We start from the raw sequence: 18,068 nt of genomic DNA, 5'->3' as shown, positions 1-18,068 counted from the left end.
GCAGACAGCCGCAGACGGATCCACAACCGCACCCACTCTTGCACTTCCTCGTCCAACTGAAACCGACGTCCACGCATATCTTTCTTCGGGTCGTCAAAGATCTCAAAACCACATGGTGAAAGATCCTGGCTGTATGGAGAATGTTGCAGTGTTTCCCAACCAAATCGCAGAGGCGTAGCCTTCTTCCGTTTGGCAGTGGGGGCTGACATTATCGTCCAACAGGATAATGCAGTGCGAGAGTCTTCCTGAGCGTTTTGACTTTATGGTGCTTCGCAGTTTCTGCAAAGTGTCTTCATAGTGCTCCGCATATTCTGGCGCTGCAGTCCGGAACCGCGGGACTGCTACGGTCGCAGGTTCGAATCCTGCCTCGAGCATGGGTGTGTGTGATGTCCTTAGGTTAGTTAGGTTTAAGTAGTTCTAAGTTCTAGGGGACTTATGACCTAAGATGTTGAGTCCCATAGTGCTCAGAGCCATTTGACCCATTTTTGGCTCCGCATTGACTGTGGTTCTACGCTCGAGGAACTCAACGAGCAGGAGATCATCCTGTTGCACCCGCACACTGTCAATCGGTGAAGGGTATGCTTCGACAATTTGGTTGGGAAACACTGCAACATCCTCTGTACAGCCCGAATCTTTCACTGTCTGATTTTCACATCTTTGGCGACCTGAAGCAAGATGTGCATAGACGTCGGTTTCAGTCGGAAAAGAATGAGTGCAGTTGTGGATCCCACAGCGGGCGATCGCGTTCTGCGAAACAGAAACTGATTGTCTCGTCTCCCAGTGGAACAAATGTCTTGACGCGTGGGTTGATTACTTTTGAATGGAACCATTCCATGGTTCAAATGGCTCTGAGCACTATGGGACTTAACATCTGAGGTCATCAGTCCCCTAGACTTAGAACCGTAGCGGTCGCGCGGTTCCAGACTGAAGCGCCTAGAACCGCTCGGCCACACCGACCGGCTGAACCATTCCATGGTCCCATCGTGTCGGGTGTTCCGTTTTCATTTGACTGTCCCTCTTACTTAGTTGTATGCAAATAACCCCTTGTAAATCTGTGGGGACGCGCTGCTCTCCCTTTACAAAGCAAAATTTTTACCACAAAGAGATTACGTTTTTTTTAAAAAAAGTTCTTTATTAATAATCATTATAATAAAGAATTTAAAAAAAAATAAAAAAAACGTAATCTCTTTGTGGTAAAAATTTTGCTTTGTAAGGGGAGAGCAGCGCGTCCCCACAGATTTACAAGGGGTTATTTGCATATAACTAAGTAAGAGGGACAGTCAAATGAAAACGGAACACCCGTCACGATGGGACCATGGAATGGTACAGCCGGTCGGTGTGGCCGAGCGGTTCTAGGCGCTTCAGTCTGGAACCGCGCGACCGCTACGGTTGTAAGTCTAGGGGACTGATGACCTCAGATGTTAAGTCCCATAGTGCTCAGAGCCATTTGAACCATGGAATGGTTCCATTCAAAAGTAATCAACCCACGCGTCAAGACATTTGTTCCACTGGGAGACGAGACAATTTTTACCACAAAGAGATTACGTTTGCTGAATACACGATCTGCAACACTGCTACACAATGACTCCGCTCCCCAGCTACCTGTCCAGGTGACAGACATACGTCCATTCATGGCGGTGTCTCAAACGCTCTGTCGCCGTGAACGGTAGGTCAGCCGTCTCCAGGTAGGGCTACACATGCAAGGTGTCCCAGAAGGAATCACTATTTAACTATGACAGGAATGATAATTCGAAGCGAAAAGGTCTAGTAAACGTGGGCTCTAAGATGCATAACTAATGAGCTATACGCACTTCTTCATCTTTACTACTGTAAAACAAATTTCTTCTTCTGCAAGATCTTTGCTTTCCGTGTAATGAGAGGTGACAGCATGGACCAAAACAAGAGAAAAAAGGGTCCCGTAAAATGGAGTCTAAAGCGCATGTCTTAAGAGCTACTGCGAAGCACATCTCCTCTACTGAACAAGTTCTCACAGCTCAAAAGGTATGCATTTTAGAGCCCATGTTTATTTGACAATTTTTTCTTGCTTTGGTCCGTATTATCTCCACTCAAAATATGGAAAGCACGGAGCTTGCAGTAGAAGAGATTTGTTTCACAATATCGAAGATGAAATAGTTCCTACAGCTCTTAAGGTACGCAATTGAGAGCCCGCGTTTACTAGAGTTTTTTGCTTCGAATGATCGTTCCTCTCGTATATCTGAAAACTGATCATTCCTCCTGGGAAGCCCTGTGTCAGGTTTCCGACTGCCAGGACGCTACACCAGGCAGATTGACCTAACCAATTACAAAACCATGACGCTAGATGCCACTAGATGTGGCAAAAGTGACAGAGAGAACGAAACACTAGTAAATATACAAAGTTGCATTGCTTTACAACCATGAGCGTACTAAGAGATAGGCACCTTGTATTTATACGGATATTGTATCATACATATGCTAGTAGTAGGTCATATATGGATAAAAAAAGAGAAAGTGCAGAAGCATGTTACACATACATACTGCCTGAAAAAAAAATGTGAAGCATCCAGAAGATATGGTCGGAAGTAATTGTAACTTCTTACAGACCGTTGGCAAGTGTGTAGAAGATTATAGTTGCCATTCTCTTGGCAAGTAGAATGGTCACCAGTGTGCATTAGTGTTGTTCGTGTTTAGTGTTGTTACGTAGCCTGGATAGTGTGTATATAAGGAGCATGAACAGTGTCAGATGTTGAATGATCACGTAAACGACATGGAGATGCTGAGTGCATATGTGAGACAGCTTTATCAGCACCTGACAGAGTGTGAAAGGGCTCTCCATTCGATCAGTTGACCGAATCCTGCAGCATCCAGACTCGTGGGGCATTCGGATTTGGTAGTGGGTCGATGTCGGAATGCATGGCAACGTGAGCGCAGGCATACTCGTCAAGGTTCTGGTCGACAAAATCTGGCCACGATTAAGGAGAATGGCTTTACTGTCCACCAAGCACATTGTACATTTACAACTACGTCTGCCATCAGAGAACAAGTAATGGGCTCCCTGTAACATCCTGCCTCACCGTGCACCATTGGTCGGAGACTATCAGCACCTGGACAAGCGAATTGCCGTTCGTTGTGTAAGCCACAAGACAAACGGTTGGGTTTGGAGTGATACCGTGATCAGAAAGCATGTGCTCTGGTGCATGACTTTGCATTGTGTTCAGCGATGAATTGCGGCTGCGACTGCGCCAGATCATCGGAAAGTAGTATGACAACGATATAGAGAGGGGTTCTATCTTACAACGTTCTGGATATGCACAGCAGTATTGCTCCTCGTATCATGGTGTGCAGAGCCAATAGTGTGACTTCAGATCACGGCATGTAGTAACTGAGGAAACTCTGACGCTACAATGATACGTCAGTTACATCCTCCGGCCTCATGTGCCACCTCTCATGCGGCAGAATTCGGGTGCCATTTTTCAACGGGACAACTCTACGTAAACGCCGCTGCTCCCAGTCGTTCAGTGAAGGCCGTTAGCCGCTGCGTTGTCTGCGGTGGGAGGTAATGCCTGAAATTTGGATTCTCGGCACGAAGTTGACGCTGTGCAAGTCAGAATATTGATTCCCAAACAATTATCCGAAATGAAATGTCCCATGCATCTAGGTCCAACCACCATACCGCGTTCGAAGTCTGCTAACACCCGTCGTGCGGCCATAATTGTGTCGGAAACTTTATCACGTGAATCACCTGAGAACGAATGTCAGCTCCGAGAATGCACTGCCCTTTTATACCTGGTGTAAGTGATACCGCTGCTATCTGTATAGGTGCATATAGCTGTCTCATGACTTCTGTCATCTCAGTCTATCAAGGCTGAAAGGCCTTGGCAGGATGTCTGCTGTGGGTGCCATTTGTTTGACTGGTGCGCTTGTTTACTTAAATCTGTTGTGGGAGGGTGTACAGACTCAACATTATAGGCGACACCGCACAGTGCCAGGGCTGTGGCCGGTGGTTACCTTGAGCGTCCTCGTCGTCGTCTTCGGCGGCGAGACCCATCTGGCGGCGGCGCAGCCTGGCGACGCCCATGGCGGGCTCGACGAGCGACGCGACGCTGCCCAGGATGTCGTCGATGTTGGTGTGCGCGCCGATGAAGCCGCGGCTGCGCCTGCGAGCCGTCCCGCCGGTCTGTTGGGCAGCCTCGACGTCGGGCCCAACGCCGGGCTCAGGTTCGGTGTCCGGCACATTGTCGTATGGCGAGCGCCGGCCGCTGTCCGCCTTGCTGCAAGCGAGATAAACGTACACTATGCCAGCGTCGTAGAATCAGCAATACTTCACTTGTAACATTCATACAAATTAACAATCCGTTCGTGAAGCGAAGAGGAAGACCGGTGTTGAAGACTGAACCTTGTACGAATTTTGACACTACTGTGTGCTGGAGTTATTTGACACCTGACTTTTTTAGTTTATTTAATTCCTTAGTTTTATTAGTTGTTCGTAGCGTTTTTGTTTCGCATGTTGGTATTCTAATTGTTATGGTCTTATTTATCGATTGTCATTTTTTAATTGTAGTTCGCTGTTGTTATTTCAGTTTACGTATTGTCACTTCGAAATAGTAAGTGGAGCTGTGGATATTAGAAAATGGAGTGCCAAGTGCAGAAATCGAAATATTTCCGACATGTTCTTCTAAAAAAATGTTCAAATGTGTGTGAAATCTTATGGGACTTAACTGCTATGGTCATCAGTCCCTAAGCTTACACACTACCTAACCTAAATTATCCTAAGGACAAACACACACACCCATGCCCGAGGGAGGACTCGAACCTCCTCCGGGACCACCCGCACAGTCCGTGAATGCAGCGCCTCAGACCGCTCGGCTAATCCCGCGCGACCATATTCTTCTGTTCGAGTATAGTAGAGGGGTGACAGCAGGGGAAGCAGTCGGAAATATTTGCTCCGTGTATGACAATAACGCCAATGGAGAGAGCATGGCGGGAAAATGGTTTCCACGTTTTTAAGCAGGATCGTTTTGACATTAGTGACTCTCCACGTTCAAGAAGACCTTCGGTGTTTGATGAAGATCGTTTAAATGCATAAATCCACAGCCACCAACGTCACTGTGCTCGAGAACTCGCAACATTTGCCTGCAATGGGGAAGGTTCAAAAATCGGGTGTGTGGGTAAGCCAAAATCACAAAAATCTGCGGGTGGCAATACGTGCATATCTGCTTGCTCGTCATCAATTGATTCGTAAACAATACCGACCATTCTTATCCTGTATCGTTACTGGTGATGGGAAGTAGTGTCTTCACGTTAACATAAGGAAAACAAAGGAATGGTTGACACCAAATCACCTGACCACGTTCGAAGTCCGTGAGTTCCGCTCTCTCACGATGTCTAATGACTACTGAGGTCGCTGATATGTGTATATAGCTGCAGTAACATGTTATTCGGCAGCACTCGACATGGTTCTAGATGAACTCCCTTATGAACACATGGCGTATTTTAGGACTGACTGAAGCTAATGAGTTTATTCAGAATTATGTCCAAATTTTTATAAATATAATATTGATGAATCTATGTGGTACTCGTGAAGATGATGTCATACAAACAAACAAATATTTAAATTTGGATTCTGGAATGAGTTTTAGGGACAAGCGAGGATCAGTAATGAACGTTGTCTCTTACGTTAACTGATGTAATCGACGTGTTACACTTCTGTCTTAGTGGAAAGTTAAGAGTTGGAGGAATGGATATAGACACAGAATACTACGTATTGTGGATGTAGACACCTGTGAGATTGAAGATGGCATTTGAACTGAAAAATTTCTAACTCGTCCTGCTATGGAATTTAAGGAAGTACGGAAAATAATAATGTATCCGAGGCCGGAAAGCGAATGGTTCATTACGATAGTGAACTGTCACGCTACGCCCCATAAGAACAAGAAGATGAGGAAGACACTGTGACCTGACGAGGTATCAGTTATTAGCTATCCAATACAGCGTACGAATTTCCAGAGCATCGAGTTGTCCCATTGTTACTGTTCAGCGCCCATTACCATATAACAAACAGGGGAAAAATTGTGAATCTTTGCATTCAGTGAAATGGCATGTATTTCATACAGAATCTGGATAACTGCTGTTATCACATCCAAACCGTTTTTATTCTAGCTTCGTTATCGGTACTGATATTGTCATCACTTTGCTGCCGGAATGGAACATTCCATAAGTAGGAACTCTTGTCATGAACTCAGTTTTTGTTGTGTTCAGTGAACTGCACGATGAAAGATATGTTTACAACATGTATCGCGCGATGATGTTCATGTCCAAGATGGGTATATAACAGTCAGAATGAGATAAACAAAAGTTAGCCAGGTTAGGAAGAGATACATGATAACATCCAACCATTCAAATAGCCCATCATTGAAAAGAAAAATCTTGATAAGTGCTTGTAGGACTCGCGCACCGAGGGGTCCGTGCAAACTTAATAATGTACGAGTATACAGATAGTTCATCCAACCCGGGAATCGAGTTTTGCCTGTTATCGATATCGATACTGGCAAGACATCAAAATATGAGGCGTAAATGGCCGCATCTTTTGACTGCACTGACGTGGAAGCTTAAAGTTTTTACATCGACAAGGTACCATAGACCTTACTATTTGTTACGTTTACTTGTTCCTGCAAAAAAGGGTTCTTAACAGTCGGACAGACGGACAACCAGACAGACATACAACAAAGTCATACTACACTCCTGGAAATTGAAATAAGAACACCGTGAATTCATTGTCCCAGGAAGGGGAAACTTTATTGACACATTCCTGGGGTCAGATACATCACATGATCACACTGACAGAACCACAGGCACATAGACACAGGCAACAGAGCATGCACAATGTCGGCACTAGTACAGTGTATATCCACCTTTCGCAGCAATGCAGGCTGCTATTCTCCCATGGAGACGATCGTAGAGATGCTGGATGTAGTCCTGTGGAACGGCTTGCCATGCCATTTCCACCTGGCGCCTCAGTTGGACCAGCGTTCGTGCTGGACGTGCAGACCGCGTGAGACGACGCTTCATCCAGTCCCAAACATGCTCAATGGGGGACAGATCCGGAGATCTTGCTGGCCAGGGTAGTTGACTTACACCTTCTAGAGCACGTTGGGTGGCACGGGATACATGCGGACGTGCATTGTCCTGTTGGAACAGCAAGTTCCCTTGCCGGTCTAGGAATGGTAGAACGATGGGTTCGATGACGGTTTGGATGTACCGTGCACTACTCAGTGTCCCCTCGACGATCACCAGTGGTGTACGGCCAGTGTAGAAGATCGCTCTCCACACCATGATGCCGGGTGTTGGCCCTGTGTGCCTCGGTCGTATGCAGTCCTGATTGTGGCGCTCACCTGCACGGCGCCAAACACGCATACGACCATCATTGGCACCAAGGCAGAAGCGACTCTCATCGCTGAAGACGACACGTCTCCATTCGTCCCTCCATTCACGCCTGTCGCGACACCACTGGAGGCGGGCTGCACGATGTTGGGGCGTGAGCGGAAGACGGCCTAACGGTGTGCGGGACCGTAGCCCAGCTTCATGGAGACGGTTGCGAATGGTCCTCGCCGATACCCCAGGAGCAACAGTGTCCCTAATTTGCTGGGAAGTGGCGGTGCGGTCTCCTACGGCACTGCGTAGGATCCTACGGTCTTGGCGTGCATCCGTGCGTCGCTGCGGTCCGGTCCCAGGTCGACGGGCACGTGCACCTTCCGCCGACCACTGGCGACAACATCGATGTACTGTGGAGACCTCACGCCCCACGTGTTGAGCAATTCGGCGGTACGTCCACCCGGCCTCCCGCATGCCCACTATACGCCCTCGCTCAAAGTCCGTCAACTGCACATACGGTTCACGTCCACGCTGTCGCGGCATGCTACCAGTGTTAAAGACTGCGATGGAGCTCCGTATGCCACGGCAAACTGGCTGACACTGACGGCGGCGGTGCACAAATGCTGCGCAGCTAGCGCCATTCGACGGCCAACACCGCGGTTCCTGGTGTGTCCGCTGTGCCGTGCGTGTGATCATTGCTTGTACAGCCCTCTCGCAGTGTCCGGAGCAAGTATGGTGGGTCTGACACACCGGTGTCAATGTGTTCTTTTTTCCATTTCCAGGAGTGTATAAGGATTCCGTCTTTATCGATTGGAACCACGAAAATCAAATGGGGCTGCAGGCGTAAGTAAAGTCTCAAAAAAAAAAAAAAAATGGTTCAGATGACTCTGAGCAATATGGGACTTAACTTCTGAGGTCATCAGTCCCCTGGAACTTAGAATTACTTAAACCTAACTAACCTATAGACATAACACACATCCATGCCCGAGGCAGGATTCGAACGTGCGGCCGTATCGGTCGCGAGGTTCCCGAATGTAGCGCCTAGAAACGCTCGGCCACTCCGGCAGGCAGTAAAGTCTCCTGCCATACTATAAAGACGAAAATAACAATTCCTCCCTCTGATAGTTGAACATGGATAACTAGGAAAAATATGGCACGGTGTGCGAAGGAGGGGGGTAGTGTGATCTGTGATATAAGACACGGATGCTGTGTTTTGAAGGAAACATTGGCCTGCTCTCATAACTGTATTGGATGCTACCTGCTAGATATGCAGTGGGCTGAAGCCTGCTGTGCTAGTATAAACATGTGATACATATCATCGTGCTGAGCGTTTCCAATTGTCGATGATACTGTTGGAGACCTTGGAATCCTCGCCGAATCGCCAGAGCATCTGGCACGAGTGCTGTAGCCGGATGCGAAAGTGGACTGAATATCTCAGTAGGTGTAGTAGAGTGTCTGTACTGGCCAGCGATCCTCCTCGTCACTGGAGCATCTCGAGCTAGAGGACGCCCTTGGGCACCTCGAAATGTTTGCAGGATTACCTACACATCCGACACGACTACTCAGTTGGATGCAAAAGTGGACTAGGTCTGTCGGAATTTGTGGCGCAGTGATGTTACAGACCTGCGGTCCTCCTCTTCGCTGGAGCTGATCTCTAACATCTTTACAGAATTGTCTACACACCTGACAAGACTGCTCTGCTAGATGCAAAAGTGGATTGGGTTTCTCAGAATTTGTGGAACAGTGGTGGCACTGACCTGTGGTTCTCCTTATCGCTCGAGCTGATCTCGAGCTTGACGACACCCTCGGGCGCCTCGACATCCTTGCAGAACTGTCTAGTCATCTGACACGACTGCTCTGGTGGATGGAAAAGTGGACTATGTTTTTCAGAATGTGTGGCACAGTGTTGATACTGACCTGTGGTCCTCCTCGTCGCTGGAGCTGGTCTCGAGCTTGACGACGCCCTCGGGCACCTCTGCGTCCTTGCAGAGCCACCAGGGCAGCTCCCCCGACTGCTGCGGCCGGATGCGGAAGCCGGGCCCCACGCGCTGGGAGCTGGGCGCCCTCTGGAGCGCGGCCAGCTTCCTGGAGCTCGGGGCGCGCGCCAGCCCGCCGCCGGCCGCCACCTGCGCCGCGCTCGGCGTGCGGGACACACCTGCCGGCAGCGGCGCAACCTCGCTTCAGTCCTCCATGCCTAACTGAACAGGCCGCGTGTGCCGGATCTACTCTACTGACGATTAAAATTGCTACACCAAGAACAAATGCAGATGATCAACGGGTATTAATTGGGCAAAGATATTATACTAGAACTGACCTGTGATTACATTTTCACGCAATTTGGGTGCGTAGACGCTGAGAAATCAGTACCCAGAACAACCACCTCTGCCCGTAATAACGGCCTTGATACGTCTGGGCAATGAGTCAAACAGAGCTTGGATGGCGTGTACAGTTACAGCTGCCCATGCAGCTTCAACACGCTACCACAGTTCATCAAGAGTACTGACTGGCGTATTGTGACGAGCCAGTTGCTCGGCCACCATTGGCCAGACGTTTTCAATTGGTGAGAGATCTGGAGAATGTGCTGGCCAGGTCAGCAGTCGAACATTTTCTGTATCCAGAAAGGCCCGTACAGGACCTGCAACACGCGGTCGTGCATTATCCTGCTGTAATGTAGGGTTTCGCAGGGATCGAATGAAGGGTAGAGCCACGGGTCGTAACACATCTGAAATGTAACGTCCCCTGATCAAAGTGCCGTCAATGGGAACAAGAGGTGACCGAGACTTGTAACCAATGGCACCCCAAACCATCACGCCGGTGATACGCCAGTATGGCGAAGACGAATACACGCTTCCAATGTGCATTCACCGCGATGTCGCCAAACACGGATGCGACCATCATGATACTGTAAACAAAACCTGGATTCGTCCGAAAAAATGACGTTTTGCCATTCGTGCATCCAGGTTCGTCGTTGAGTACACCATCGGAGGTGCTCCTGTCTGTGATGCAGCGTCAAGAGTAACCGCAGCCATGGTCTCCGAGCTGATAGTCCATGCTGCAGCAAATATCGTCGAACTGTTCGTGCAGATGGTTGTTGTCTTGCAAACGTCCCCATCTGTTGACTCAGGGATCGAGACGTGGCTGCACGATCCGTTACAGCCATGCGGATAAGATGCCTGTCATCTCCACTGCTAGTGATACGAGGCCGTTGGGATCCAGCACGGAGTTCCGTATTACCCTCCTGAACCCACCGATTCCATATTCTGCTAACAGTCATTGAATCTCGACCAATGCGTGCAGGAATTTCGGATACGATAAACCGCAATCGCGATAGGCTACAATCCGACCTTTATCAAAGTCGGAAACGTGATGGTATGCATTTCTTCTCCTTACACGAGGCATCACAACAACGTTTCACCAGGCAACGCCGGTCAACTGCTTTTTGTGTATGAGAAATCGGTTGGAAACTTTCCTCATGTCAGCACGTTGTAGGTGTCGGCACCGGCGCCAACCTTGTGTGAATGCTCTGAAAAGCTAATCATTTGCATATCACAGCATTTTCTACCTGTCGGTTAAATTTCGCGTCTGTAGCACGTCATCTTCGTGGTGTAGCAAATTTAATGGCCAGTACTGTATCTGTCTCTCTCTTTATCCGAAACAGCAGTTTAAAAAGGAGAATAATTTCGCAATGGTGATCACACGATGCTGGTTGGTCGTCCTGTCATTCTCTGCAAGCAACTCCTTTGTATACGGAATGCTAAAATGTGTAGTCAGAACTGCAGCAACAGTCTGTTTTCCGACTCTAAGAACCGTTACTTCTCGTTAAAGTAGCTCCTAAATTGGCCTCAAGTGAATGAGTGCATTAATTCTAGTTCTCCCTCACCCGAGGAGAAAGCTCTGGCAGTACCAGGAATTGATCACATTCCTCGGGATTTACACACAGTGACCGCCCACTATGCAGGCAAGCCTATATTGCAGTTAGAAAAACCATAAAGGACCAGTTAAATGGTGGACTCATCTTCTGTAAACAGACGAAAATCCAGCCAACATTCCTACAGGTTTTTCTTAAATGTACATTATCCGATAAATCTCGGTTGCACCATTCTCCAGGGGAAGAGACAGTACAATACATCTCGGATGCCAGATGCTCGGCCGAAGTGGCCGTGCGGTTCTTGGCGCTGCAGTCTGGAACCGCGAGACCGCTACGGTCGCAGGTTCGAATCCTGCCTCGGGCATGGATGTATGTGATGTCCTTAGGTTAGTTAGGTTTAAGTTCTAGGGGACTAATGACCTTAGAAGTTGAGTCCAATAGTGCTCAGAGCCATTTGGGTGCCACACATTCTGTACAAAGCACTGTACGGCATAGACATATGAAATATACTCCGTCTGTCCAAAACGTTCCGAAACTGATTTTATTCCTGCGTATAAGCGACGTGAACGGTAACTAAGGTGGTAGCTTGAACTAACAACTGTAAACAACAGGTGTGTGCATTCGACCAGTGAGTTGTGAGCAGGCAGTATTAAATAGTGGACTTGCGCACGTAGTCTGCCAACGTCCTTTCGTCACAAATCGCAAAGAAGCAACATCTCTAAATCAAATGTTCAATACATTTTCCAGATGTTTTGAAGAAGATAAAAGTGTGTGCAACGTTTGTCCCTTACGCCTTGACTTCCGAACAAAAACAACGACGCGAAGTCTCCAGCCTCATCGTGGACGAAGATACTTGCTGTTATCAATACGAACCTACCACAAAACGACAAGTGCTGAAATTTATGTGAAGGTCAAGCTTTGACTACAAAACCAATATTCAAGCCAATGTGACGCGCTAGTTGAACAACATTCCGAAGGAGGATTTATCTGACATTTTCACATGATTGTGTGAACGTAACGTCTTGCGCGTTGTACTCAGGAGTGTGTGTGTGTGTGTGTGGGGGGGGGGGGATATTTAGACCACCATCTTAACTTTTATATTTATTAATCCAATCTCAAAACTTCTTCGAAAACGGAGTAAACTGCGCCTATATAGAAACAGCTTTTCATTACGTTAACAGGGTTGGAATCTTTGCAGTTCTGAAGATCTGAGGAATAAAACGTAGGTGAACGAAATTATGTACAACATGTACAGTGGACGGACTACAGTTCTGATCCAAAGGACATGAAAGGAAGGCAGTGTTTGAGAAGGGAGTGAGACGTCCACCAAATCAGGACATTGAGCAGACAGTAAACTACGTTAAAGATGAACTCTGAAAAGGAATTGAAGTTCAAGGAATAGAAATAAAAACTTTAAGATTTCCCACTAACTTTCTAATTGTGTGAGAGACAACAAAGGACTTGGCTCAGTTGAACATAACGGATAGTGTCCCGGAAAGAGATTATAAGATGAACATCAACGGAAGCAAAACAAGTCTAATGAAATGTACATGTAGAAAAAAACACTAGGCAATGAAGAGGGAATTATATAAGGAAATGAGATAGTAATGGTAGTAGAGGAGTTTTACTGTTTGAGGAACAAAGTAACTGATAATGCTATAAATAAAGAGGATACAAAATGCAGACTGGCAATAGCAAGACAAGTCTAACCGGAGCGCTACGAAGAACACACAAAGACGCGAAACGCGGCAAAGCAGAGCGTCCTCAATGTGAAAACCAGGCATGTTCGCTCCGTTGTGTGCAGTGACTCGAACTCTGCGATTCTGTGGTGGACTCTCCGTAGCTTGACTGCAGGAAAGACAAAATTAGAAACTGGTGTTCAAGGACTCAGCTGAAGAACTATGTGACTTTTTATCACTAGGCAGTCCCCACACTGCAAATACCTTTCACACTAAGAATCCCCAGACTACGTTTCTAACCCTGACACTTTCCATCTAAAACACTTTACAATAAACACAGCGAGATAAACGGAAGTGGGGATCTCTTCTCAAGCGATTGTCGACGACAGCATCAGAATTATATTGAGAAAGAATATTATGGACAGCTTAGTAACAGGCCTGACAGACCGAGCGAGGTGGCGCAGTGGTTAGACACTGGACTCACATTCGGGGGGACGACGGTTCAATCCCGCGTCCGGCCATCCTGATTTGGATTTTCCGTGATTTCCCTAAATCGCTCCAGGCAAATACCGGGATGGTTCCTTTTAAAAGGGCAGTCTGCTTTCCGCAGCGCTGCGGCGAGGACGTCTTGTTTACGTCCCGTCCGCGCGGTCGCGAGTGCCCGTCGTTGTTTACTACTGCGTTGTCGCTAGTTTAGAGTCCATCACTACCGACGCAACATGGCACATTCATACAGACAAACCACCATCAAGATCAGTTTTCAACCCGATCATGCACGACCGCGAGCTTTTGAAGTGGAACGTTTTCTACGTGACGTTAAAATTGAACCGCGAGACATAATTGGTATCCATCTCTCTATCACGAGCAGTGTTGTCTACGTCAAGCTAGTAAGTGACGAGGTGTGCAACAGAATCGTGCGCGCACATGCGAACGATCTTAAATTCAAACACTCTGATGGCCATATTGGGGCGGTCTCTATCGATCACGCGGGGCTTGGCCTCCGTACGATACGCGTCTTCGAACTCCCTTTCGAAGTACCACCGGACGTAGTCACCGCGGCTTTCCAGCCCTACGGCAGAGTGATCAGCCATATGGCCGAAAAATGGACCACCTTTACAACGTACCCCGTTCTTAACGGGGTGCGACAGATAAAAATTGAACTGACCAAACATGTTCCGTCATATCTTGTCATCGGCGGATGTAGGGCGATCATTATGTATGACGGTCAGCCACGCACTTGCTCTGGTTGTGGCCAAGAAGGGCACGTCCGGTCGGATTGTCTCCGACGACGGCTTACTCAAATCCCGACAGGTGAATCTATGACTCCTTCTACGGTGACGACACTTCCTCTCAATTACGCAGAAGTTACACGGGCAGCAACCCTTTCTGATGCTGCCCACGTTAGTCCGATAGCCGCCCCCGATAGCGAGACCGTGATGGCTTCTGCAGTACAGGATCCGGCCTCTACAACGGCGCCCCCACCTGAAGATAATCACCGACCGACCTTGCAAGAAGGCGTGGATGCTAGGATGGACATTGACCCACGGGTTGTGCCGACAGCGGCTTTTCTTCCAGACACCGGAGCAGCTGAAGAAAATCACCCACATTCAGATTCTGAAACACACGTCCGTAAACAGCGTTCCCCGCGAAAACACAAGAGACGGCGGCGTGCTCCATCGGACGATTGTTTGCAGCGATCGTCTGACATGGACTGTGGAAATTCCGACGACGGTACCGACGGTACAGAGGCCGCTGTATCATCAAACTCAACAGATCGCCGTGGTGATGGCTCCAGCCCCTCCGACCCCACAGAACAACAGGATCACAAGCAGACAGCCGCTGCCGATTCCCAGCCAGCAGAGCCGATGGATTCAGCGCCGAGTGCCGCAGCAGCCACTAACAGCCACCAACAGCCGATGGTATTTCATGGCGACTGGGCGGACGACTGTGAGGAACACTCCTTGCCCATCGTGTCGGACGACACGGGGGGAACTTTACCCCACTAATGTTGATCCTTTCCCGCCATCATTTACAGTGACGAGGCAGCCTTACAAGGGTATTGATGGCCAACACGGATGCTATGGATAGACCTCAAACTTATCGCGTTGCAACTATAAACATCAACACTATACGGACGCGCGATAAGTTATCCTTGCTTCAGGATATGTTGAACTCTGCTTCCATCGACATAGCCCTTCTCCAGGAAGTGTACGTCGACGACTTCCCAGGCATGTACGGTTACGATGCTTGCGTCTCTCCAGCTTCCCCAACAGGCAGCGGTGTCGCTGTACTTCTTCGGGAAGGGATAGTGGCGGACGATATCCTGTTTCTGCCTGGGGCAAGAGGAATGGCACTCACAGTACTGGGTGACCGCCTTATCAACATCTACGCACCTTCCGGGACGGACAAACGTCGCGAACGTTCACGATTCTTTGCGGAAGACGTCGCCCCGCTCTTCCAAGGCCGCCACGACCATCTGGTGTTTGGAGGTGACTACAATTGCGTACTGGCGCCCAGAGACCAACTCCCACGACATAATCCGTGCCCGGAACTCGAGACGCTAATTCGAGAACTGCAGATGGTGGACACTTGGGAACATCTTCACGGCCATCGACCGGGATTCACGCACTTCACGAGTCACTCTTCCAGTCGTATCGATCGGATTTATGTCTCACGCTCTCTCGCCGCTGGAACACAGGATGCGGAACTGTGGCCTGCAGCATTCTCGGACCACACAGCTTACATTTGTGCGGTCACCATGCGGCGGCAACAAGTGTGGAGAAGCCGCAGCCCGTGGAAATTAAACATCGCTCACCTGTCGTACCCGGATTGCCGCCAAGCCGTTGAGGATACGTGGCATTCGTGTGAAAATCGCCTCCGTGCATATCCCACAACGATCCGCTGGTGGTTGGACTGCGCCAAACCGGCACTGAGGCGAACGTTGATAACCTACGGTCGCGACCACGCTACTTGGCGAAGACATACACTCGACTTTTACTTCCGGGTCCTGCGCGACTGCGATGCTATGGCGCCGTCTCCGGAACGACAAACGGCGGTCCACCGTGCCAAGGCTCAGATCCTCGCTCATATGCGACGCCACCTAGAGGGGGTAGTCATCCGCTCGAGGACGCAGGATCGGATACCGAGCGAACGCCCGTCAATGTTCCACGTCCTTCGTGAACGTAAACGACGCCAACGAGCGCTGATACGCTTCATCGACACGGAGGACGGTCGTCGCCTCACCACGCAACAAGACATAAACACAGTGTTCTACAATCATTATTCCCAACTCTATTCCGCTCAGACCCCTGATCTGACAGCACTGGAGGACGTCTCTCAGACGATTTACGGCACCATCACCCCGGTAATGGAAGAGGCCTTGATGGACGAAATTACAGAAGAAGAAGTGATCGACGCCATTAGAAAAGGAGCTGTCAACAAGTCACCGGGCCCTGATGGCCTCCCCTTGGAATTTTACCCGACTTTTCAATATTTATTAGCCTCCCGATGGACGGACATCTGTCGCGAACTACTATCCCCGGACGTGCCGCTCCCTGCGTCCCTTGTGGAAGGGATGATAATTCCTATTCACAAACCGTCCGGTGGCTCACGTCTGCAGGACTACCGCCCGTTGACGCTATTGAACTGCGACTTTAAGATCTTTTCTCGACTGTTGGCGGCGCGGATACACCAGACCTTACGAAATGTTATCTCACCAGATCAAACGTCATTAGGAGGCGACAATAATATTCAAACAGCACTCAGTGAATATCGTGACTTGATCTCACTGGCGAGAGCATGTCGTCTGAAGGGTGCACTGGCGGCAATCGATTTTAGTCAAGCTTTCGACCGAGTGGACCACGACTATTTGGAAGCGGTCCTCCAACATATGCGGTACCCACAGCCATTCGTCACTGTCGTCATGCGACTACTCCGTGGCGCGACATCCAAGGTGATCGTCAACGGCCGACCTTCGCAGCCCCTCACCATTTCTCGATCGATACGCCAAGGCTGCCCTCTGTCCACTTTACTTTACGCTGTGGCCATGGAACCTCTCCTCTGCGGCCTGCGCCAACGACTAACGGGTATGACGTTACGAGGCCACACTTTCCGATGTAAAGCGTACGCTGACGACCTGGTGATTGTCATCCGCAACGGTGACGACACCGCTAGCGCACTGAATTGGATAGAGAAATATGGCATGGCCACTGGTAGTCGTATCAACGTCGCAAAATCGGTGGCTATGAACATCGGGGCCGGATTGTCTGCGAACAGTGTCACCCCTTTCCAGCTCAGAGGTAGTTTGAAATGTCTCGGCATTGATTTTACAGACGATATACGACGGACCGCTGCTCACAACTATCGACGGCTTTTACGAAATGTTCGGACTGGAATTGCCAACAACCGCCTACGAGCCCTGGACATCGTCCAAAGGACCCAGTATGTTAACACACATTTAGCGTCACGCATTCCGCACATCGCCCAGATATTACCTATACCGGTGATGTTAGCTCGCCGTATACTTGCGGCTTTTGGGTCCTTCGTGAGTTCAGGAATGCTTTTCAAGATCAAATATGAGACTCTCACCCTTCCCCCGGATCGGGGAGGGCTTGGCCTTTATCACGTTCATGACAGAGCGGTCGCCCTATTTGTGAGCACATTAGTCAAACTATGGCACCGCCGTCCGGACAGTTTGACCAGTTTGTTAATAGAAGAACTAGCACCGCCCTCACTGTTGCCGCCTGTGCCGATACACCACGTCCCCTCCTCGCTCTTCTACATCGGTGTCTTTTACCTCGAACTCAGTTACGTTCGGCTTGCCTTACCAGCGACTCACCTGGCGACGGCAAAGGTGGTTTATAGGGTCCTGCAACGTGGACGACCTGATAACGTCGTGGAGAGGAAGCACCCGAACGTCAACTGGCGAGTAGTGTGGAGGACAATTCACCACGTAACACTGGACACTGACGTCACGACGATGTGGTATATCACTGTCAACGGTAAGCAGGTGACCAAATCAAGGCTACATGCGATCCACATGGTCGACTCACCCACGTGCACGAGCTGCGGCGTTCAAGACAACGATGAACACCGTCTTAGCTGTGGCGAGTCTACGGCAGTATGGCACTTAGTGAGGCAAATGTCAGCATACTTCCTTCGGGTAACGCCGA

The 18,068-nt window shown here is 49.1% G+C and overlaps 1 protein-coding gene across 4 annotated transcripts in view; it reads right to left on the bottom strand.

Annotated features, from left to right (window-relative positions):
* The window catches only part of LOC126188884 (FH1/FH2 domain-containing protein 3), a 637,930-nt gene that overhangs the window by 602,277 nt on the left and 17,585 nt on the right, over window positions 1–18,068 (bottom strand). For all 4 annotated transcript variants that reach the window (XM_049930556.1, XM_049930557.1, XM_049930558.1 and 1 more), the window contains exons 3-4: window positions 9,268–9,505; window positions 3,988–4,250 (exon numbers count right to left, since the gene is read on the bottom strand). In XM_049930556.1, the coding sequence (XP_049786513.1) occupies window positions 3,988–4,250; window positions 9,268–9,505 (501 nt within the window). The remainder of the gene's footprint in view (window positions 1–3,987; window positions 4,251–9,267; window positions 9,506–18,068) is intronic.

This window comes from Schistocerca cancellata, chromosome 5 (genome assembly GCF_023864275.1).
Source record: "Schistocerca cancellata isolate TAMUIC-IGC-003103 chromosome 5, iqSchCanc2.1, whole genome shotgun sequence".
Lineage (NCBI taxonomy): Eukaryota > Metazoa > Arthropoda > Insecta > Orthoptera > Acrididae > Schistocerca > Schistocerca cancellata.
Note: the sequence above shows the minus strand (reverse complement) of the source record. Positions and strands in the feature narration are given on the sequence as shown.